Below are 23,733 nucleotides of genomic sequence, written 5' to 3' on the forward strand. Positions count from 1 at the left end.
TCAGAGGTAGCGGTAGCGCTTGAAGTGGAACCACAGCTGAAAGATGCTATTGGCGAACTGGCAGTGGAAGCACAGGATGGCAAAGTCGCAGTTGTCTGTGCAGACCTCCAGGAAGTACTGGGGCGTGGCGCGCTCGTGGATAAGGACCGGGTAGATGTTGAACTTGTAGCCCTGCACGATCTTGGGCGGCGGGTTGTCGAAGTCATAGTGCGTCTGGTTGTACTTGTTCCACTTGAAGCCCGTGTGCACGCGGTTGAAGAAGCGCGGCTTGCACCGGTACTTGTCTGCCCACAGGTAGGCGTGTCCGCAGCGGGCATCTCCACATTGAAGGGCGCCTCGTCCTGCCCCATGCCCTCTTCGCCCGCACGCATCGCAGGATGTCCTCAGCACTGTCACTGTCTCTCCTGTGGCCCAGAGCTGCTGGCTTGACAGCTGCAGGCGCTACAGGTCCTCGTGAGTCTCCAGCACGTGCGCAGCCAGCGGCAGCTTGTGTGCCCTGAGCAACCTCGGGCTGTAGAGGCCAGCGTCGTAGTCGTCAGAGTCTGCCAGGCTCTGCTGGATCAGGTCCTCCTCCATAGGCACCGCCCCTCCGTCCGTGTCCGTCAGTGCCAGAGGCCCCTGGGTTTCTGCGGGGTCCTCCGAGGGCCCGGGGTTGGGTGTGGCCATGGGCTTGAGGGTGGGTCACAGTGGCTCCTTCTCCACCCTCTGCGTCTGCTTCAGCAGGAACAGCTTTCGCCGCAGGGCATCCTGGTGGCACTCATGGAGCCTGGCCCTAGCCATGTGCGCACGCAGCAGAAGCAGCAGGCTCTCCCAGTAGCCATGTCCAGGTTGGGGGCCGCCTGCTTGGATTTTTCCCTCGATGTCCTGGAAGATGACCTGCAGCTGGTTGTAGGTCTCCCCCCTTGAATACCGACTGCACATCGGAGCTAACCGAGGCAGCGGTGGCGTTCACCGGGACCTTGGCTTGGGGCCTCCAGCTTGAGGAGCTTGGCGATCTCGGCCTCCGTGATGGTTGTCATGTCCCGCCAGAAGTCCGTGTTCTTGCCCTGCTCCAGCTCCATGTACACCCAGATGTCCTCCAGCAGGCCTTCCATGTCCGCCACTGTGAGGCCATTGAGGAAGGTGTAGGGCTCGTGCATCTCCACGTCCAGGTCATCGTCCTCTGCACTGATGTAGCTGGCCAGCAGCTCGATGGGCTTAGCCCGCCCATCTCGGATGCGGATCTTGGACTGCAGCGTGGCCTGCAGCAGGTGGAAGCTGTCCTCCTGCTCCTCCCAGGTCTTGAAGTGCTCCGATTCCTTCTCCCGTAGGAGCAGCGCCAGTTCCTGCTCCCGCTCCAACCGCAGCTGCTTCACCTTCTGGAGCTCCAGCCGGTTGTTCGCTTGGATTCTCTTGTGTTCCTCCAGCTTTTTCTTCCAGGTGGCTGATGCCCTTCTTCTCCAGTGGCTTGGTCCAGATGAAGGCGCCCAGGAGATCGTTGTCTCCAAAGGGGTTGTCGGCGTTGGTGTACCCCATGGAGTCATCTCTCCAGTCATCTTCTTCCACCTCTTGTGCTCCTTAGCTTGCTTCTTGGCCAGTCTCGGTGCACGCTTCTCCTCTGTATATCTGTCTCCCTTGCTAGGATTAAAGGGGTGTGTCACCATATACATGCAGAACCGATTCGGCCAGAAGAGGGCAGTATATCTCCCCGGAACTGGAGTTGTCATTGCCTTATGAGTACTGAGAATCCAACCTGAGTCTCCTGGAAGAGCAGCCAGAGCTCTTAACTGCTGAGCCATCTTTTGCACACTTGATATTAAAACTTTCAGGATTTAAAGTTTAATACATCGATATCAAACCTCTGCTATCAATGGAGTTATTGGTTTGCTCTTTCTAATAATTGCAAAGACTGACTTAAAGGACAAGAATGTGTAATACAAAGTTTAAAGAGTTTGGTTTTTGCCCAAGCAGTTTCTAAATATTACACAGTAGTCAAAAGTACAAGACTATGGGTGTGGTTATGTACACCTTTAATCCCAGAACCTGGGAGGCAGAGGCAGGTGGACCTTTGAGTTTGAGACCAGCATGGTTTACATATCCAGTTTTAGGCCAGCCAGGGCTATACTGCAAGACCTGTCTCCCACCCCATCCCCCAGACAGGGTTTCTCTGTGTAGCCTCAGTGTAGGCACTTTACAGAGAGTGCTCTGCTCTGGAACTCTCTCTGTAGACCAGAGATCTGCCTGCCTCTGCCCTCATAGTGCTGGGATCAAAGACATGTGCCACCACTGCCCGGTGACTTTCTCTAAAAAAAAGAGAGAGTGAGACAAGACCAGACAAGCGGGCAAGTTTTCAATAATCATATTTGGAGGTCTGTATTAGTGTGGTCAGACAGATTAAAAAGATAATATTTTGCTTCTTCTAAGGTCAACCAGGTCCCAGAGGACTGAGACATGGCTTGAAATAACGCAATGTCCCGTTCTCCAGGGAGGCAATGGAGACCACATTCGGTAGATTCTAAACCAGTCGAGTGTACACAAAGGAGGGTTGTATTAGTTACCTTCCTGTAGCTGTGATAAGACACCATGACCAAAGCGATTCACGGAAGAAAGATTTTATTTTGGTTTATGGTTCCTGAGGGTTAGAGTCCATGACAGCCGGGGAGCATGGCAACAACTGCAGTTATGGCGACTTGAGCAGCAAGCTGAGAGTTTAGCCCATATGCTTTAGTGTGCTTGCTAGCTTGGTTTGGGTCATGGTACACCCCTTTCCCAGAAATGATTTGCCTTGTGGGGATACTTTCATTTTGTTTCTGTGTTTCTTTGTGTGACACTGAGATATATATGAATTTACATCTATTTATATATCCATCAGTCAGTCAGTCAGTCTATCTGTCTGTCTGTCTATCTACCTATCTATCTATATTCAGATAGATAGGTAGATAGACCTGCCTGCCTGAGCCTCAGAGCTCTGGGATGAAAGTTGTGCGCTACAACATCCAGTTTTGATATTATTTTTTTTTCCCAGCAGTTGCGTGAAGTCAGGCCAGTTAACATAGTTGGAACCTACATTGGGTTCCACAGAGATTGCGAAGCTAGGCTGTAATTCACGAGACGATGTTTCAAATCAAAACTCCAACAAAAATAAACGAAAATCGTGCCCTCCTTATTCTCTTACATCATACACACCATGACACGCAGATGATCTCCCAGACAGGCGGAACCGAACAAGCTCACCGCAATCCGCGAAAGTGAGCAAAACACTTCAGGTACTTTCCCGGTCCCAAGCCTTTTCTTGCCAATCAACGCAACGAAGACACGCCCCCCCCCTTCGCACTTGCCCGCGCGGCGCGCGCGCGCTCGCTCGCAATTCTGTCCTTGCCGCGCTGCCGTCGCGCGCGGGGTCAGAGGTCACGGCGGCGTTTGTGGTGACGTGGTTTTCTGCTCTCACCCGGAAAGCCCGGCGTTCGCAGCGCGCGGAGCCGGCGTCCCGTCGGCGCGCTCTGGCCTGTCTTCGCGTCGTCACGTTGGCCCCGTGGAGCCGCTCGCTGTCTCCGGAGCGGCGGGGAGGATGGTGCGGGGCCGCCCGGGACCCGCCGCGCGCCGCCGCGAGTGAACAGGGCCAGGCCGCGGGCGTCCGCGGAGCCGCCGGTCTGTGGGGCGGTGAGTAGGCGACAGGGTCGGGCCGGCACAGCGGGCGCGTGGGCCGGGACCCGGGGCGTCTGTGCGAGTCTGTGCTCGGGCTCCTCCACCCACCCGAGCTCCGCTCACCTCCGTATTTAGCTGCCCCCCCCCCCCCCCCCGGCCTGCTCCATCCTCCCGAGGCCTGAGGCCTGCAGTCCTGCTCCCGGAGCCCAGGCTTACTACCGCCTGGGTACCGCCGGGTGGAACTAACTGGCGTCCTTTGCAGTTTTTGGGGAAAAAAAAAGAAAAAAAAATAGATTCAGTTTTGGAAAATTTGAAAACGTGTTTGTGTCTGTTTGTGCACGTGAGTGCAAGTGCCTACAGAATTCAGAAGAGGGCGTTGTATTCCTAGAACTAGAGTTACAGGCCATTGTTAGCCGCTTGATGATGTGGGTGTCCAGAACCTCACTCTGGTCCTGTGGAATAGCAGGTGTTCTTAACCCTCGGAGCCATCTCTCCAACCTCCCGTTTGTGTGAGTGAGTGTGTGTATGTGTGTTTACTTTGGGTGTAGGTGATATTCTTCGGGTGAAGAGAAGCTGGGAGGGAGCCACCCATCTACACAAGCCCAAAGCGGAGTACTCAAAGTCTGTGTGCTGTCATCTTAGGTATATTTGAGACAGGGTTTCGTACTGCCCAGAATGGCTTGGAATTCCCTATGTAGCCAAGACTTACCTTCAACTACTGATTTTCCTGTCTCAGATTCACTAGTTCTGAGATGCAGTGTTGTTTTGGTTTTAGTCTTCGGAATACTGGAGATGTGGGGGTCTCATGAAACCCTGGATAGCTCAAACTCATGCAGCCGATGCTGAACTTGGACTCCTGATTTTTTTTTTTTTTTTTTTTTTTTTTTTTTTTGTCTCAGACACCCTAGCTAAGCCTGGCTAAAACAGAACAAAACAAACAAACAAAAAACAATCACATTGTGTATCTCAGGCTAGCCTCAAGTTTTCAGTATAGCTTGAAGTTGTGATCTTACTGCCTCAGCCTCATAAGTGTTGGTTGGGGTTATGGGTGTGTGCCACCAGGCCCTGTTCAAAAACAGAATAGAGGCAGCCAGAGTGGCAAGGCTAGTAAATGAGGTCAGTTCTTATCTGTCTGCATAGTTTAGTACAGCAAACTAAGGCATGATTTCTGCATAATGTAAGGCATGCAGCTCAAGGTCTCTGGATCCAGGTGTGGGTCCAATGGTCGTGGTAACTGTCGGGGAATTAAACTGAAGCCATGTCACAGCTCTGGAACTTGTATTTTCCCAGGCGATACTGGTTTCCCCCTTTGCTTTTGTCTAAACATGTTTAGTGCATCCTCTTACTACTTCATGCTTTTTTTTTTTTTTACCCTTCTTCCCTCGGGTTTAGTGCTCCTTCCTCTTTATACGCACATTCCCGCAAACATGATCCGTAATTCCAAATTACCCACCAGGCCTGTGGCACGCTGCCTGTAATCTTAGGTGCTTGGTGTCTTATGCCTTTAATCCCAGCACTCAGGAGGCAGAGGTGGGCGGATCTCTGTGAGTTTGAGGCCAGCCTGGTCTACAGAGTGAGTTCCCAGGACAGACTCCAAAGCTACACAAAGGAACCTTGTCTTGAACTCCCCACCCCCCAAAATAAACCAAAACACAGAAACAAGATAGGGATACTGATATTCACCTAACAATTGGCAAGATTAAAATACCCATTCAATATATGCTGAGCAGTTGTTACATGCCCAATGCGTTGGCATATATTAAGTAGTTATTTTTTTCCTTAGCCTGTTGTAATCTGGTTCTGCCACTATTACTCTTGGGAAAGAGAATTTCTTACATGATGTTATTGACAGCTTTAATTTTCATCTCTCTTAGTCTTTGGTTTAGTGTGTATGTGTATGACCTGGTGTGCATATGGGGGTGAAAGGATGATTTTGTGGAGTACTTCTCTCCTCCATCCTCAAGTGGGTTCCAGGGATCGAACTCAGCCATTAGCCATGCATGGCAAGCACCTTTACCCCCCTCCCCCAAGTGGTCTCAACAAACCTTTTAAAATTTTATATTTTACAATTTTAAACACTCTGCAGGCAAGCAGCTCAATAGTTAGACTTTTTTTTTTTTTTTTAAAAGCCATGGTTAAGATTTTAGAGTTTCAGAAGCAGAGGTGTGCTACAGTTAATTCTGTTGTCACACAGCTGTCCCATGTCCTTTCAAGTTAGCTGCCTTTTGCTCAAGCTGTCTGCAGTTTGGCCTGCCTCTGTCTCCTGAGTGCTGGGATTAAAGTGTGTGCCATCATGCTGGCTCAGAAACCTTGCACCTCTTTGCAGATGAATTTCTTGTTTGAAAATGTTTGTGAATGGTAGAAAGGAGTTTTGAATTTCGTGAAATATTTGGAGTCTTAATATTTGTTCAAAAATGTTTTAATGGCAGACGTGGAATTGTACTCTTGTATTCCTAACACCATATAATCTCAGCATTTGGAAGACGGAGGCAGGGCAGTCAGTTCAAGGCCTGGACTATATGAAGTTTGAGGATGGCTCTATGGAAAACAGAACATCAGAACTAATCTGTTTAACTGTAACTTAGTGCTGGTTGCTCAACCATTCCCATCATTCCTCATTTCTAATCATCCATGTGATGTTCTAGATATTTCTAGTTGGAGACAGATAAGATTACAGAGTGTATCCCTTGAACTGCCCTGGGTCAATCCTCAGCACTATAAAGATCAGGTGTGGTGATGCATACCTGTAATACAGCATGTGGGAGGTAGAAGCAGGAGGGTCCGAAGCATAATGTTCTCCTTGGCTACATAGCCAGTTCTAGTCCCACCTGGGTTACAAAACAATAACAAACTACAAATATAGAGCTGGAGAGATGCCTCGGTGATTCAGAGTGTTTGCTATTTATTGCACAGGACTTGAGTAAGCCTGTGAGGCAGCTGACAGCCACCTATAACTCTAGTTCTAGGGGATCCGATGGACCCCTTTTTTGGTCTCCACAGTTACCCAACACGTGCATACAAAGATATATGTATGTGTATACATATATGTGTGTGTGTGTGTGTGTATGTATATTAAAGATATATATCTTTAAAATACAAGTAGATAAACAATTGAGGACATCAAAATAACTCTATGCTACAAAGTTTAAAAGTAAACATAAAATGGATAGTTTTAAATAGCCTTACTTTTTTGAAACAGGGTTTCTTTATGTAGCTTTAGAGCCTGTTCTGGAACTAGTTCTTGTAGACCAGGCTGGCCTCCAAACTCACATAGATCTGTCTGCCTCTGCCTCTGCCTCTGCCTCCTGAATGCTGGGATTAAAGGTGTGTGCCGCCACCACCCAGCTTTGAATAATCTTCTGTGAAAAAATCAAAATTGACTCATCAGAAGTAAAAAACCTATAACCTCATTAAAATAGAAAACAAATACTTTATTTACTCAAATGGCTAAAGTCAAATTTCTAAGTAGTAGAAGTGCATCTTATTCCTGGTAGCACAGGCCTTTGGCCAAGTACTTGGGAAGCAGAGGCAGGTGAATTTTTGTGAGTCTGGAGCCAGTCTGATATGGATAGCAAGTTTCAGGCCATCCAGCCTACACAGGAAGACCTTGTTTCAATAATAATAATAATAATAATAATAATAATAGTAATAATAAAAAGATAATTGTGCAAAATGGCAGATTTTTCTTATCTCATTTATGAATATATAGAAAAATTGAGATCAGAGTAGTTTCTAAAAATCGTGATCTGGGGCTGGGATATAGTTCTTTGATCTAGCACGTGTTCAGCATTAGTAAGACTGTTCGCCACCAAAACAAAGCTCTTTAATCTTCAGTCATACCACAGTTATTCAAACATTGGAATCAGCATGGTAAAGGTTAATGAAATTATTTATGTCAACAGTTAAAAGGTAAAAAATGATGGTTTAGACATTGCAGATGAGGCATTCATAGAAATGTAGTATTTGGCTGAATTCAATAGCTACATAGCAAGTCAGAGACTTTGGGTTAAATACCCAAGAAGAGGGGATAAAAGCCAGACATGGTAGCATAGGTCTCTACTCCCACACTTGGGAGGTAGAGGCAGGAAGCTCAGGGTTCAAGGCCAGTTTGAAAGACAAGTGACCCTGTCTCAGCCTTTTCCCCTATAAAAAAGCAAATAACATAGTGAAATTTTTTTTTTTTTGTAAACCTAGGTGTAGGTACTTCCTTACTCTAGAGAAATCTTCTGTTATAGTTAGGGCGTCTGTTGCTGTGATAAAACACCACGGCAAAAAGCAACTTGGGGATGAAAGAGTTTATTTCTTTCAGGTCACACTCCATTGCTTAGAGAAGTCAGGGCAAGAACTCAAACACAGCAAGAACCTGGAAGCAGGAGCTGATGCAGAGGCCATGGAGGGTGCTGCTTTCTGGCTCTTCATAGCTTGCTCAGCCTGCTTTCTTGTAGAACCCAGGACCACCAGCACAGGGCTAGCACCACCCATAGTGAGCTGGGCCTTCCCACATCAGTCATCAATCAAGAAAATGCACCACAGGTTTGCTCATTGGCCATTCTAACCGGGTACATTTTCTCAGTCAAAGCTTCCTCTTTGAAAGGACTCTAGCTTGTGTCACGTTGACATAAAATTAGAAGCTGATGTGTCCCAGATTTAGTAGTGAAGCATTACAAAGCATTTTTGCTAAAGTCCAAGTGAGGCAAGAATTTTATTACAGCTACTGCTATTGATATTTCAATTAAATAGTCACAAAAAAGAAAAAGGAAAAGGATAAAAGGATTGAAAAGAAGAAATATTACTACCGCTCTTGTTCTTCAACAGTGTAATTATCTATATGACATCCAAGAGAGGTCACAGACAGCTTGGTTAGAATTTAAGATATTTGAGCAAAGCATCTGGAACCAAGAGCATTGGAGACTAGAGCACTTGCTTACCTTTACAAGGCAGATCAGTACATAAGAGACTTAAATTTGCATGAACTAATACTGATGTCCTATGTGGGTAAGAGTGCCTTGTAGCCCAGTCTGGTTCTGTGTGGCCAGGGATAAACTCGAACTCATGATCCTTTTTGCCTCTATCTTCACCAAGCCTGTTGTATGCAGTGCTGGTCTTGGGACCCAGGCAAGTGCTCTACCAGCTGAGCTAACAGCTCTACCTTTTCTCTACACTTTCCCTCCACAATTTTTTTTTTTTTTTTTTTTTTTTTTTTTTTTAAAGCACAGTGTCTCATATATTTCAGGCTGGCTTTGCTAGTAGCTGAGGATGAATTTTGACTCCTGATCTGCTTTCTGGCATCACAGGTGTGCACCACCATGCCTGGCTCCTTCTAGTCTTCTAAATGAATTCATTGAATGGACATTTCTCAGACTCAGCTGTTTGTCTCACAGTACTAATGTAAGAAACTAATGTGAGTGCAATAGCTTTCTTGTGCAGACAGGCCACTGATCATATGCTGACTCTGTTCCAGGTTGCAGCTGATCAGAAGTATGTTCAGCATTAACCCCCTGGAGAACCTGAAGCTCTACATCAGCAGCCGGCCACCCTTGGTGGTTTTCATGATCAGTGTTAGCGCCATGGCCATCGCCTTCCTCACCCTGGGCTATTTCTTCAAGATCAAGGAGATTAAGTCCCCAGAGATGGCTGAGGTACAGTATACTCCTAATTTCCACTTACCCTGGATGGACCTCGTAGTCAGTGGGGGACAGCTCTTTTTTATTTTTGAGATCTCACACTAGCAAAGGAATTTTGAAGTGATCTTCCTCTTTCAGTTTCATGAATGCTGGGATAATACTATGTGTTGTGTATTAGTACACCTGGAGGGGTTTCTGTTTTGATTTTTGGTTTTTTTTTTTCTCCTGGCAGGGGCCAGAACTCCAGATTTTCTTGCCTCTGCCTCTCAAGTGCATAGATAGATACATCCAACAAAAGATACATATTTATACAGGGTTTCCTACCTTTTTTGTGTGACTGCTTTGTTAGGGGATACCTATATAGTTGTTTTAAATAATATTATCAGGTTAATATAGATTATTTCAGTAGAGAAATAGATGCATTTGGGAGAGTGTACTTTTTTGTTCTTTGGGACAGGGTTTCTCTGTATTGCTTTGGAGCCTGTCCTGGAACTCCCTCTGTAGACCAGACTGGCCTGGAACTCACAGAGATCCACCTGCCTCTTTAATCCCCGAGTACTGGGATTAAAGGTGTGTGCCACCAACGCCGACTGGGAGAGTGTACTTATAAAACAAAGAGCTGAGTTAAAAGAGGGCTGGGTATGGTGGTGTACTCCTGTGATCCAATACTGGGGAGACTGTGGTAGAAGGAGTGTGAGTTAAGGGCTATCCTGGGCCATGTAGTAAAACCTTGTTTCAAAAGAGGAAGAGAGAGTGGATGAGCTAGGGAATTCACCTCTTCTGGTAGTCATGTTACATTGTTTTAAAATAGTGACTGGGACATTTACCATCGCATACCACCTTTTGGTTTTCTCATTTGTACAGATGGCGCTTTTATTAGATAAAGGATCCTATTGATTAGGAAACAAGGGCACTGAATAGAAGTGGTCAGAGGACATGGAGGAGGGGAGTGAATGAAAACAGTGTATAAAGAAATGTGGATGAAAAATGTTGTGCTGAATCCATAACCTGGGTGGTGGGAGCACACGCCTTTAATCCTAGCACTTGGGAGGCAGAGGCAGGTGGATCTCTGTGAGTTTGACGCCAGCCTGGTCTACAGAGTAAGAGCAAGTTCCAGGACAGGGCTACATAGAGAAAACCTGTCTCAAAACACCAAAAAAAAAAAAAAAAAAAAAAAAAAAAAAGATTTATACATTTATAAATGGGTGTTTTGTCCACATGTATGTTCATGTATCACATGCATGTGCTGGGATTAAAGGTGTGAGCCACCACCATGTAGCCTTAAATTCATAAGTCTTTTTCCCCCCCTCGAGACAGGGTTGTGTAGCTTTGGAGACATTTATAAATCTTAAACAAAAGTTCTGAAAACAAATAAGCTATTAAATGAGTGTGAATTAGTGATTTTAATGTGTCAATTACTTTAGTTTTTGGTTTTGTTTGTCTGTGTATCCTTGGCTGTCCTGGAACTCTCTATGTAGACCAGGCTGTCCTGGAACTCATGGATCTACTTTTTTTTTTTTTTAATATTTAATTTTAGTTTATGTGTATGAGTGTTGGCCTGCATGTAAATATGTGTACCATGTTCCCAAGGAGGATAAAAAGGATATTAGGTAGTCTGGCACAGGGACTGCATATTGTTGTGAGCCACTATGTGGGTGCTTGGAACCAAACTTGGTTCCTCTGTAAGAGCAGCAAGTGTTCTTAACCATTGAGTTATCTTCAATAGCCCTCACGACCTTTTTTGTTTTTCCTTTATTTTCTTTTATGTGTATGGATGTTTTCACTGCATTTATGTCTATACTGTGTGTGTGCAGTGCCCAAAGAGGGCATCAGGTCCCTTGGAACTAGAGTTAGAGTAAGTGCTAACAGCCCTATGGGTGTTGGGAATCTCTGGCAGGCAGTGCCATCTTATCCATTGAGTCATCTCTCCAGTCCCTCAAGATCCTCTTTTCAGTTTGATCTTGAGGCTAGTTGGTTTTTCTGTTAAATGCAGTCTGCTGGATTCTCAGATAATGTACAGAGTGTGCATTCCAGATTTCCAGGACATGATATGGTTACATCACACTGTTCTGCAGGTGTAGGATGGTGGTGTATTATGACTTGAGGTGGTCACTCTCAGGTCACTCTTTTCCTCTTGTCCTGTGGTAGCAGTTAAGGGTCATTGCTGTTCCTACATTGGAGATGCTGGGGCCTCATGTCTGTCTCTCCGTTTTACTTTGCTGAAGGACTGGAATACTTTTCTGCTGCGCTTTAATGATTTGGACTTGTGTGTATCAGAAAACGAGACACTGAAGCATCTCTCCAATGACACCACCACCCCTGAGAGCACCATGACCATTGGGCAGGCCAGATCGTCCACCCAGCCGCCCCAGGCCCTGGAGGAGTCAGGCCCCATCAATATCTCAGTGGCCATTACCTTGACCCTGGACCCTCTCAAGCCCTTTGGAGGGTACTCCCGAAACGTCACACACCTGTACTCCACCATCCTGGGACATCAGATTGGACTCTCAGGTGTGTGTCAGCTACTTCCCTTTCAGAGCTTTTAGGCAGCAACTGAGATAAATCCAGGGTTCTGTTTTATGTTTGTGAATGTTTCTCCTTGAGACTTGGACTTCAAGAAGGAATGGTTGCTGTGCACCCTCAGTCGGTTGGGTTGTCACATATCATACACAGTCTCTCTTTCTCTTTTTTGGTTTTTTGAGACAGGGTTTCTCTGTGTATCCCTGGCAGTTCTGGAACTCACTCTGTATGCCAGGCTGTCCTCAAATCAGAGATCTGCCTGCCTCTGCCTCCGAGTGCTAAGGTTAAAGGTGTGCACCACTGCTGCTTGGACATACACAATCAGAGAGGCTGGAGAGTTGGCTTAGTGGTGAAGAGCACTGGCTGCTCTTCAGAGGACCCAGGTTCAATTCTCAGCACCCACATGGCAGCTCACAACTGCCTATAATTCCACTTCTAGGTGATCTGATATCTTCACACCAGTGCACATAAAATAAGGAGAAAGAAAAGAAGCTTGTCAGAGTCAGAACTGATAGGGCCAGAGGTACAGCTCATTCTTAGAGCACTGGGCTTGTGTGTATGAGGCCCTGGATTTCTCTATAGCACCAGAAGAGGGAGAGAGGGAGGAGGAGAGAGAAGCTCAAAGTGCAAAGTCTGATTTTGGCCTCAGTGTAATTGACCTTTGACCAACTTAGGTTTTACTTGCACAGGTCCATTGATAATTTTACTTTTTAAAAATTATTAAAAACTTTTATTTTGTATGTATGAGTGTTTTGCATGTATGTATGTGCACTGTGTGTTCCTGGTGCCTGCAGATGCTAGAAGAGGGTGTTAGAGATGATTGTGAGCTGCCATGTGAGTGCTAAGAGCCAAATCCGGGTCCTCTGCAAGAGTACCCAGTGCTCTTATCTGCTGAACCATCTCTCCAACTCTCTGTTTGAATCAAGAGAAGTATAAGCAAATGTGAAGATGCTGTTTTAGGTCATAAAGGCATTGGACCAGGCATGTTGGTACAGTGGTAATCCCAGTGTGTGGGAGAGAAAGCAGTAGGATGGTGAGTTTCAGGCCCTGCCTCAAAAAACAGAAAAGCTGGTGGCACATGCCTGTAATCTTAGCACTCATAAGACAGAGGCAGATTGGTCTATGTAAGTTTGAGGCCAGCAAGTTCCAGAATAACTAGGGCTATATACTGGGACCTTGTCTTGAACAAAACAAAACAAAACAAAACAAAAAAACCAAGAAAAAACAAAAAACCTAGAGGATTTAAAAAGAAAGAAAGGAAGAAAAAGGCATGGTAGCACTTGAGGTAGAAGCAGGAGTATCGTAAGTTGAAGGGTATCAGTATTGAGTTTGTGGCCAGTCTTTGTGACACATAAAAACATCTCAGAAGCTTAAGTTAACTATAGTTTACACTCCCTTTGTGTGATACCTTTGTAGCCAGCTTCTGATTGATGTTGGGGTCACATGAGCGTCCACTTAAAACATCATATTATGCTAAGTCATTGTGTGTGCAGTTCATCTGTCCAATCAGAGTCAGTGGCATACAGCACTAATCAGTGATTGTGTATTTCTCCTTGTTTTTGATAAGTGAGTATTTATGTACTGTTGATGTTGTCAGTAAGACTTCCAGTCAGCATCAGGCAAAATTGGTAGTTAAGTCTGGGGAGTCAGGAATTCTACTCAGTTTTTGGACTGTGTGGGAGTCATCACTTGAGTGTTGCTCAGGACATAAGTGTGGGGTTTGTAATACATTGCCATTTTTATTTATTTAGTGTGTATGTGTATGGGTGCACATGAGCTACAGTGAACATGTAAAGGTCTGAGGTCATTCCCTAGTAGTTGGTTTTCTATACATAGGTTTCTAGGATTGATCTTAGGTTACCATCAGGCTAATTTGCTCTTAACCCACTGAGCTGTCATGCGTTATTTTTACTCTTGCTTCTGATGCTTAAATTTGAACCAAGGCTTCATAGATGTGAAAAAGTACTCTTTCAGGCCTTTTTTTTTTTTTTAATTTAAAGATTTAGAATTAATTAATTAAACCCAATGGTGGTGACACACAGCTTTAATCCCAGCACTCAGGAGGCAGAGGTAGGTGGATGGATCTCTGTGAGTTTGGGGCCAGCCTGAGTACAGAGTGAGTTCCAGGACAGCCAGAGTGGTTACACAGAGAAACCCTTTCTCAGGGAGAAAAATAATTATTGTGTGTGTGGATGTTCAGTGCCATGAAGGCCAGAGGGTACAGGATCCCTTTGGGACTGGTGTTACAGACAGTTGTGCACTGCCATGTAAGTGCTGTGAATTGATTCTAAGGTCTTCTTCATCTCCCAGCCATTTCCTGCCCCAGATCTGCACAGTTTTAAATGCCCACCATTTATTTAGCAATGTGCTAACTTTCAGGAAGAACTAGAAAAAGCCTCAGACCTGGTTTCTTCACCCTTGGAATTTGGGGATTATATAAGAGGCAAAAATAACAGGAATTGGGTGGGGATGTAACTCAGTGGTTGAGGGCTTGTTTAACTCGTGAGTCCTGAGTTCAGTTGCCAGTGCTGAGAAAGATAAACCAAACAGCAACCAGAGTCCATATACTGCCTAGTTTTATGTCAGCTTAATACAAGCTAGAGTCATCTGTAAAGCGGAAACCTCAATTGAGAAAATGCTTCCACTAGATTGACCTGTGGGTTTGTTTGTTCGTTCATTTGTTTTTAGTGATTTATGTGTGAGGGCATTCCTGGACTGTTAGACTTGGTTCTGTAAGAAAGGTTGAATAAGCCATGAGGAGCAGGCCAGTAAGCAGTTCCTCTCTATGTCCGCTACATCAGCTCCTGTCTCCAGGTTCTTGCCCTGTTTGGGGTCCTGCCCTGACTTCGCTATGCAATGGAGTGTGAGCTGAGAGATAAAAGCAAACAAACCCTTTCCTACCCAAGTTGCTTTTGGTCATAGTCTTTTATCACAGCAATAGAAGGCTATAACTAAGACAGTTTACTATGAATTAACGCTTACCAGGTACTTAAAATAGTTGCTGGCACAGAGGAAATGCTATCCAGTTGCTTGTTAAATGTATTATTTACTTTTCTATTCCTGTGATTAAAATACCACGAACAGAGCAACTTACAAAAGAAAGCTTAATTGGGCTTCAGGTTCTAGGGTTTGGGTTTATGATAGCTGATGGTAGAGCAAAGGCATGGGGGCAGGTGGCTGGAGCCGCAGCTGAGAGCTCACATCTGGATCCACAAGCAGGAGGCACTGAACATATTGGGACTGGAGGAGGCTTTTAAGCCTTAAAGTCTACTCCTATGACTCACACCCTCCCACAAGACCATGCCTCCTAATCCTTCCCACATAGTTATACCACATAGGGACTAGTATTCAATATTTAAGCCTATGGGGACCACTCTTATTCAAACCACTGTGTTAAATAATACAAAAAATAAATCCCATGATGTATGGCCATACCTGCTTGTATGTGTTAAGCCTGACATGGTTTAGGAGCACATGAGAGTGGAAGCTGTAAGACTCTGGAAAGGCTTTGATCATTCTAAGGGCTGGCTGGGCCTTGGAAGGATAACCTTTGGTTCTTTGGTTCCAAAAACCTTTGTATAATATCCACAGGTGCCGCTGTGTCCTTCCTGTTGCCTTTGGCTATTAAGAGTGGAAAGTCAGTGCCATGATAGAAAGGGTACAAATCACTGCTGTTTGTTCCAGAAAGCAAACACACCCTTTTCTCCTTACGACCTTAGAATATCTTATTTATTTAGTGCAGGCTTTACTTTCTAGTCCCAAGACCTTCCCTAAGTTTGTTAGACCCGCTGTGCGTGCACGCGTGTGTACAGAGATGCTTGGGTCATATTCATGGCATGGTAGATTTTTGAATACAGTAATACATTAGTACAGAAAATCACTACACTCAAGTTGTTCAGCTCTTTTCCTGCCTGAATTCTGGCTTGGCTCCCTAGCCCTGACTGAAATACATAGTAGCCTTTGTGAGCTACTTTGTGGCTGTACTAAGTCAAGAAGACCTCATTGTTCAGGTCAGGATTGTGGCTTCCAGAAATCCCATGGTGCAGGTGTGCAGGTCAGTGGGCGGCTGTTGAGTTTGGCTTTGGACTCACTGGAGCACCAGAGACCAGTCTGAATTTCTGCCCTTGTCTACCAATAAGCTCCTAATTCTTCCACAGGCAGGGAAGCACACGAAGAGATCAACATCACATTCACCCTACCTGCTGCCTGGAATGCCGATGACTGTGCCCTCCATGGCCACTGTGAGCAGGTGGTGTTTACAGCCTGCATGACCCTCACAGCTGCCCCTGGAGTCTTCCCCGTCACTGTGTAAGTGTCCTACACATTTATGGAGATCAAGAGGACAACTTTCAAGAGTCAGTTTTACTATGTGGGTTCCAGGGCTTGACCTCAGGTTGTTAGGCTTGGTGGCAAGCAGCTTTACCTTCTGAATCATCTTGCAGGCTTCTAGGACTATAAGTTTCATTTGAAATTCTAATTTCTACATATACAGATGTTCTGGGCTGGGGTTGTAGCTGTTGGTAGGTTTGCTTAGCATTCATGAAGTCCTGGGTTCATGGTGGAGCACACCTGTACTCCCAGCAATGGAAGGGTTGGGTGGGAAGATCAGGTCAATGTGTCTTCCTGTTTATAGTGAGGTCAGGGCTAGCCCTGGGTACATGAGATCCTGTCTCAACAAAACCAAACCAAACTAGAAAGAAGCTCAGTCCAGAGCTAATGCTTCAATGAGGTAGTAAAATGTGATGGTGTGGCCACACTCCAGCTGCCTTTCCTGCTAAGAGTCATCTTGGAAAAGGAAGAACCAGGCTCCCTTCCAGAGTGACCTGTAATTAAAGCTGCCTAAAGATAAAGGTTCTGTTGGTCTCTGTGACCCAGAAATTAATTTTTGTTTTAGTTTTTTTAAAGTTTCACTTTTATTACTTTAAATTGTGTGTATATGTGGGGGATTTGGACATGATTACACTTATTTTAGTTTTGGGGTGGGAATTGTTTTGAGATGGTTCCATGTAGCCCAGGTTGGTCTCAAACATTACAGCAGAGGTTGGCTTAGAACTCCTCTTGTCTCAGTCTCTGGAGTTCTGGGATTATAGGTGTGCAACCCCATGCCTGGCTTCTTATGTGTTTATTCAAAAAAAAAAAAAAAAAATACAAAACATTTGGATGTTTTACTCATACCTGCAATTCTAGCATTCATAGGCCAGCCTCTGCTTATATGGAGATCCTATCTCAAATATGAATAATAACAGACCCTCAGAGAAACATGGTGATTGTTCAGAACATCTTATTCTTCCTTTTGTCATGTTGCTCTGTTCAGTGTTGCTGGGTGTTGTGTGTGGAGGGAGCCCAAATAAATGTTTCAGGTCACCGAGCTGGTTTCTTCCTCTCCCCTGCAGTCAGCCACCTCACTGTGTCCCGGACACATACAGCAACGCGACACTCTGGTACAAGATCTTCACAACTGCCAGAGATGCCAACACAAAATATGCTCAAGACTACAATCCTTTCTGGTGTTATAAGGGAGCCATTGGAAAAGTCTACCATGCTTTAAATCCCAAACTCACCGTTATTGTTCCAGATGTAAGTGAAATAAGTTCAGTTTCTCTGTGTGTGTGTGAGGGAGAGACAGAAAGAGAGGAGGGGAGGAGAGAGAGAGGGAGAGAAAGAGGAAGAGAGAGAGAAGTGAAAGAATGTGTACATGCATCCTGGAATTCTGAGTGTATGAATTTTTACATCTTGGGTTAGCTCAGCCCTGGCCAGTCAAGATTTCTACCTGGTTTGGGAGGCTAGTAGGGCTGTGAAAATCATGGTACCTTTGTGACAAAGGTACCATGATTTTCTTTAATTGTTCTTTAATTTTTTCTTTGTTCTTTAATTTTGTGTGTCTCAGCAGGTGTTATGTTGAGGTCTGTTGTGTTTGTAACCCATTGGGGTCACTATTCCTTTGTGGTCTTACATGCAGAGTATCTGCTTAGTGTCAGTGTTATCAATAGCCAGTATGTATAGGGTACAAAAGGAGGTAGCAGTTCATAGGAAGAGGAAAATCTTTGCTTTGTTTCCTGTCTTTTTAGACAGTCTTTTATTGTGTGGTTCAGGCAGCCCTGGAAATTGTGATCTTGCTTCAGCATCTTGAGTGCTAGGATCATAGGCCTGTACCACTATGCCTGGTCTAGGATGTTTATTTGGCCTGATAGTGGGGCCTTCATAGCATTTAACTTCAGGGGAAAGAGGAAGCAGTTAATGCTGCAGCCAGCAGGTACATTACGGATGATTTTGTATCTTTGCTTTCCTTCCTGAGTGAGCTGTATGGATTTCTTATTTTTCCCTGGTCTCTCACTTTTTTTAAAGATTTCTGTCCAGTTATGGAAGTTAGTTGCCAGGAAGCTCAGGCGTGGGGTGGAGTGGAAGGCTGCATGATGGGCAGAACAGATTCTAGAGCCTTCTGTGCCCTGCCATAGCATTTACCTGTCTCCTCCAGCAGGAACCCCGCTTCCTGTGTCAGGCTGCTGTAAAGCAGTCCCGTAAGACTGGGGCTAGGGAGATGGCTCAGCAGCTGGGAACACTTGCTCTTGTAGGGGACCAGAGCACACCCACATCAGGTAGTTCATAACACCTGTAACTCCAGCTCCGGAGGACCCCCATGTACTTTCCACAGCCACCTGTACACACATGGCACACACACACACACACACACATAAGTAAACATACAATCTTAAGAGAAAAAAACAAACTCATTTTGTCTGGTATATATTCCTGAGATCTGGGCACTTGGGAGGCTGAAGCAAGATGAGTTCCAGGCCAGTGTGTGCTACATAGTGAGTTCTAGGTCAAGCTGTACTCGAGAGTGAGGCTTATCTGCTCTCTGCTATGAGGCTGTGAGCACAAGACATAGCCAGGGTCTCTCACACACCCTTCCTATTGTGGTTGCATATCAGTCTCAGAAATGAGGCCAGCCTGTTTCCCTTCCAGCCAGGGACTTAGTGAAGCCAGAGAAGGGATGCTGTCTGATAGGATGTGCCATCCATCCATTGGAGGAGTAGCACAGGGTGAGGACAGCAGACAAGCTATTTGGTGGGATCACAAGGACATGTCCAGAGAGGAGCGGGCCTCCCAGTAGAAGATAGGCTGGTGGGGCTCTGGCAGTGTGGGCATGCAGAAGCCACAATAGAAGAAGCAGTGTTCCTCCTTAACCAAGGTTGCACAGAACCAACTCTAACTTTAGTGAAAACTAGTTTGGAAGTTTTGGAGACAAGTGGAGAGACTGCCTGTTCAAGCTTAAGGATTAATATTTGGGGGGGGGGGCTGGAGATGTAGCTCAGTGGTAGAACATTTATCTAGTGTGCATGAGGCCGTGGGGTCAGTGCTGAGCACCACAATGGAATGAAATTGCTGCAGGCACAGAGGCTGATGTTTGAAAAGTTGTTAGTAATGGACTGCATGTGTTCTGTTTCTTTTCTTTTGTTCATTAGGATGACCGTTCATTAATCAATCTGCATCTCATGCACACCAGTTACTTTCTTTTTGTGATGGTGATAACGATGTTTTGCTACGCAGTTATCAAAGGCAGACCCAGCAAATTGCGTCAGAGCAATCCTGAATTTTGTCCTGAGAAGGTGAGAGTGGGTGGGTCTGTCTGGCTCCTGGAGACAGGCATTTCTCAAGGAAAAAAAGGGTCCTGACATGGTGGTGGCTGTTCTGAAATCCCTGTTGGAGAGTCTCTGTCCCTGGTGCCTCTCTATCCCACTCCTTCCTCCTGCGCTAGAATCATGCAGCAGAGTGCCTGTCGGGGCAGCCAACTGTGGCTATGGATGTGGCTTGGTTAGTGCTTGCCTCACATGCATGAAGCAGTTCAGTCTTCATAACCAAGTAAATCAGACAATCCCAGGACTTGGGAGGTTGAAGTAGGAGAATCATGAGTTTGAAGTCATCCTCAGCTCCATAGTGAGTTTTTGACCAGCCTAGGCTACATGAAACCTTGTCTCAAAAAACAAATCCCACTTCGAAGGAGGTAGAGCAAAAAAAAAAAAAAAAAACCACAAAGGAAGCAGTGAGTTTGAGTTTAGAGCCAGCCTGCTCTATATATATAGAATGTTCCAAGCCAGCAAGAGTTACATAGTGAGACCCTGTCTCCAAATGAATAAATAATAGAAGGTTAGCTCCCAGCATAACACAAGTGGCTTTGCAGGTTGGTCATGGCTTACAGACAGAGGTTTTTTTGTTTTTTTTTTTTTTTTTTCTTTCCTCCCTGAGGTCTTGTTAATTTCCTTGCCAAAATACAATTGATGTTAATGGTCAGCATGACCTTGTATTGGGCTAGGTGCCAGCAGCTCCCTATTTGACGTCATTGCCTGCTTGCTCTCTTCTAGGTGGCTTTGGCTGATGCCTAATCCCACAGCTCTCCATTTTCTGAGAGACCAAGAACCATGATCATTGCCTGCTGAATCTGCCAGGGCCTGGCCACTCTGTGAATACACGATCTTGCAATGTTGGGTTATTCCAGCCAAAGACATTTCAAGTGCCTGTAACTGATTTGTACATATTTATAAACATTGATCTGGAAATTGGTCCTGTGATGCACGTGCTTTGCCCTGGATGCAGCCTGAACCCGTCCCTCTCCCTGGGGGAAGGAGGGCAGGGACATGGAGTCCTTCTGTGTAGTGCGGGGGGGGGGGGGGATGTGGGGATCTTGCTGGAGCTAAGCAGGTCGTGGTCCAATGCCATTGGGGCTGAGGTTTGCTGTGGTTCTTGTTTCAGCCTGGTGTGTTCAGTGTTGGAAGTGGTTTACACCTTTGTCAGGATGTTGCATTTTAGAAGCCACCATTCCCTCCTGTGGCTGTTACATGTCCGTGGCTTCATGATCATAGTGACAGCAGTAATACCTTTTGTTTTCTGTTTGCTTGCAAGGAAACACTCTTTTTCTTTTCTTTCTTCTTCTTCTTTTTTTTTTTTTTTTAAGAAAAAATAGTCAGGTTTTACTATTCCTCTATTTAGGGCAGATGTGTTCCTCTATCCTAGATAAGGTTATGCATCTAACAGTCATTTTCCACACTGACAGCCGGGAACTTGAGTGCTCTGCTGCTGACTGTTCCTGGTGGAGAAGTTACTGGCTTGAGAAGTAGCTGTGTAGTAGAAGCACAGTGAGGGCTAGCTTCACAATGCAGGGCATGTTACTGAAAGAGTGAATGGTGGTTTGGTCTAACAGCCACAAACAGGAGGTCTTGCTTGTCTTTTAAAATATTTTTTTGCATTCATTTTTGTACAACACACACCTCCAGAAGGAAGGTGTTATGTGTAATGTGGAAACGATGCTGGTGAGGTCTGAAAGAAGACACGAGGTTCTGACGGCTACTGACTGTGTGTACTAGAAGCATTTTCCTTATGAAATTATGATCATCTGGTTCCTCTGTCCCTTTGCTCTCTCGTATTCTGCTTAAAAAGAATATCATCTCTGTTGGGCATTGGTGGCGCACGCCTTTAGTCCCAGCACTTGGGAGGCAGAGGCAGGCAGATCTCTGTGAGTTTGAGTTCAGCTTGGTCTACAGAGCAAGTTCCAAGACAGCCTCCAAAGCCACAGAGGAAAAAAAAAAAATCTCTTCCATCCCTTTTATTTGTACTTTCAGTTATTCTATCAATGCTTTGCCTTAACAACTTCCACGCAGTGTTCTCTCAATCAGTGTTCCAGACTAGCTGGCTGTGGGGATGCATGCATATGTGCCCAACACTTTGGAGGCTGAGGCAGGAGAATCTTGAGGTCAAGGCCAGACTGCCCTACATACTGATACTCTATTTTGCAAAGCAGGAAAAGATAAGATACTTAGGTATGTCAGCACTTTTGTCCTGTAACTGTAAGTCTGTTAGTCTGTCTCAATTGGAGTTAACTTGATATATTTTGAAATTTACTGGCCTAGAGAATTTTATCCCAGGCAATAGTTTTTTTTTTGTTTTTAAATAGAAGATTGTTAATCACTGTAGTTAAATGATGCATTAGTTTTTGTTTTGTTTTTTAAAGCAGTGATGAGTTGCTTATAAGATGGCTAATGTGAATTTAATAGTTCTCTTTAATTGAGACCCTTGTCAGGCAGGATGAAGAAAAAGCCATGTGACTTGGCTGATAGAAATGTGTCATTGGGACCATCAGGCTTCAGATTAGCTGCTGAATAATAAAACCCAGAGAAGTGGAGCTAGACAAATGATAAGAGTCACCTCCACTGGTCTGTTCAGCTCATCTGTGTTCCTCTTAGTCACCCTTGTTAAGTGACAGGCAATGGTTGGGATCTGTAGGGGTGGCAGGGAGGAACATAAGGCCTGAGGAGAGGCAGTGCCAAAATGCTTGGGACATGACCCATCCCTGAGGCCAGTTACATACTCAAAAACCTAGTATTCACCATAGCAGGCCTCAGGTGGCAGATAGCTGGGGAAGGAGGGTGTGGCTGTGTTTCGGCACCTGGAGACACATCTGCAGAACTTGTTACTATTGGGCAGGTCCACACAAGGCCTGGTCCTCAGCTGCTCCTTGCTGGTAAACCTCAGGATTGGAATGTTAGACTGGGCCACTGGAGACCTCCGACCCCAGCACACCGGCTTATCCTCAGGTGTCCTAGACTGGGGGTGCAGTCAGAAGTCAGTGACTTCCTCTGAAATGGTTGTTTCAGATCATATTGATCTCTTTCCTTTTGTCCCTTCACCATATAGTATGACTTGAATCAGTTTTGATTCTCTTTGTAAGTTCTCATCATTTGGAACCTGGTGTTTCTGTTGTGTTCTTGGCAGTGCATAGGAACCCAGCCTCCTGTGTTTTGACCCTCCTGCAGGCACTGTGGGACTTGAGGACAGCAGATCCATCTCCCGTCCCTTTCTGCATGATGGTCACTAGCTGATCTGTGATGGCATCCCTCCCTCATTGATTTTCTGTGTTTGAAGTATGTGCATATGTGCTTTACAGAATAAAACGTCTGGGTTTACTTGGTTTGTCTTCTTTACTCCAGCCTGATAGTGATTTAAACAAGTGTAGGCAAGGAACACTTACAGGGTTTTGCAGGCTGCTTTTTGAAGTACCACCTGCTATGAGGATGAACGGTGACAAGTGTTTACTACTAAGGTGACCTCAACTTACTACTAAGGTGTCCAAAGAGTGTAAAACTTGTCCTGTCTGAGACCGACAAGTGCTCACTAACTTGGCCCGAACTACCAGAAGACTTAAGAAGAGCCAGGGCTTTGGCTCAGTGGTAGAGCTGTTGTCTAGAACATCCCAGTGAGGGGCTGAGGGCATGGCTAAGCAGTATGTTTCTGAGTTCTGTTCTCAACACACAGGATACACAACCAATGAACCAGTAGAGAAAATTAAAGATAGCCTGACCAATTACCTAAGTCTTTAGTGTGCCCTCAGCCACTAGTAAGAACAGCAGGCTATGGGCTGGAGACAGCTTTGTGCTTGAGGTCTTTTCTTACAGAGGACTTGAGATCAATTTCTATCACCCATGTCAGGCTTGTAGCTGTGACTCTAGCTCTGGGGGATTTTATGCCTCTTTTAGCCTCTGAGTGCACAGTTTTTTGAAAGAACAAAAAAAAAAAAAAAAAACAGTAGCCCACTATGCTGTCGCAGGTCAGGTCTATCTGATGCAAGCATGGGCGTTAGGCTCTTGTCTTTCCCTCCTTCACTTCCTCCTTTCTTTTGTTGGAACACTACACTTGGAATGCGTTCTGTTCATCACCATTTTCTTGTGTGTTCATCTCCATTGGGAGAGAATACACTGATGAACACACACCTGGGAGAAAAACCACATCTCCCTTCTGTATTACAAGGAGACCTTGCTTTAGAACTGACTTAGTGGTGAGGTATTATGCTTTAAGTTCCCTCACACTCAGAAAAGCAGGTGTTGTCAAAAAAGTTAAGTGCCCACTATGCAGTGGTCAGTGCATTGTGAGCACAGGGGCGGTGTGGGGATGCACATTTTGTGGTCTTAGTACT

At 45.3% G+C, this 23,733-nt stretch overlaps 1 protein-coding gene and 1 pseudogene across 1 annotated transcript; one reads left to right on the top strand and one right to left on the bottom strand.

The window, feature by feature from the left end:
• On the bottom strand, positions 1 to 1,706 carry LOC127236918 (cactin-like; annotated as a pseudogene).
• A 1,696-nt stretch (positions 1,707 to 3,402) lies between these two features.
• Positions 3,403 to 20,326, top strand: Tmem248 (transmembrane protein 248). Its single transcript, XM_051204914.1, has 7 exons — positions 3,403 to 3,639; positions 9,086 to 9,263; positions 11,474 to 11,759; positions 15,926 to 16,076; positions 17,162 to 17,345; positions 19,235 to 19,378; positions 20,132 to 20,326. The coding sequence occupies exons 2-7, from the start codon at positions 9,105 to 9,107 to the stop codon at positions 20,150 to 20,152; spliced, it is 945 nt and encodes a 314-aa protein (XP_051060871.1). The 5' UTR covers positions 3,403 to 3,639; positions 9,086 to 9,104; the 3' UTR covers positions 20,153 to 20,326.
• The last annotated feature ends 3,407 nt before the right edge of the window (positions 20,327 to 23,733 follow it).

Source organism: Phodopus roborovskii, unplaced genomic scaffold, assembly GCF_943737965.1.
Source record: "Phodopus roborovskii unplaced genomic scaffold, PHOROB, whole genome shotgun sequence".
NCBI lineage: Eukaryota > Metazoa > Chordata > Mammalia > Rodentia > Cricetidae > Phodopus > Phodopus roborovskii.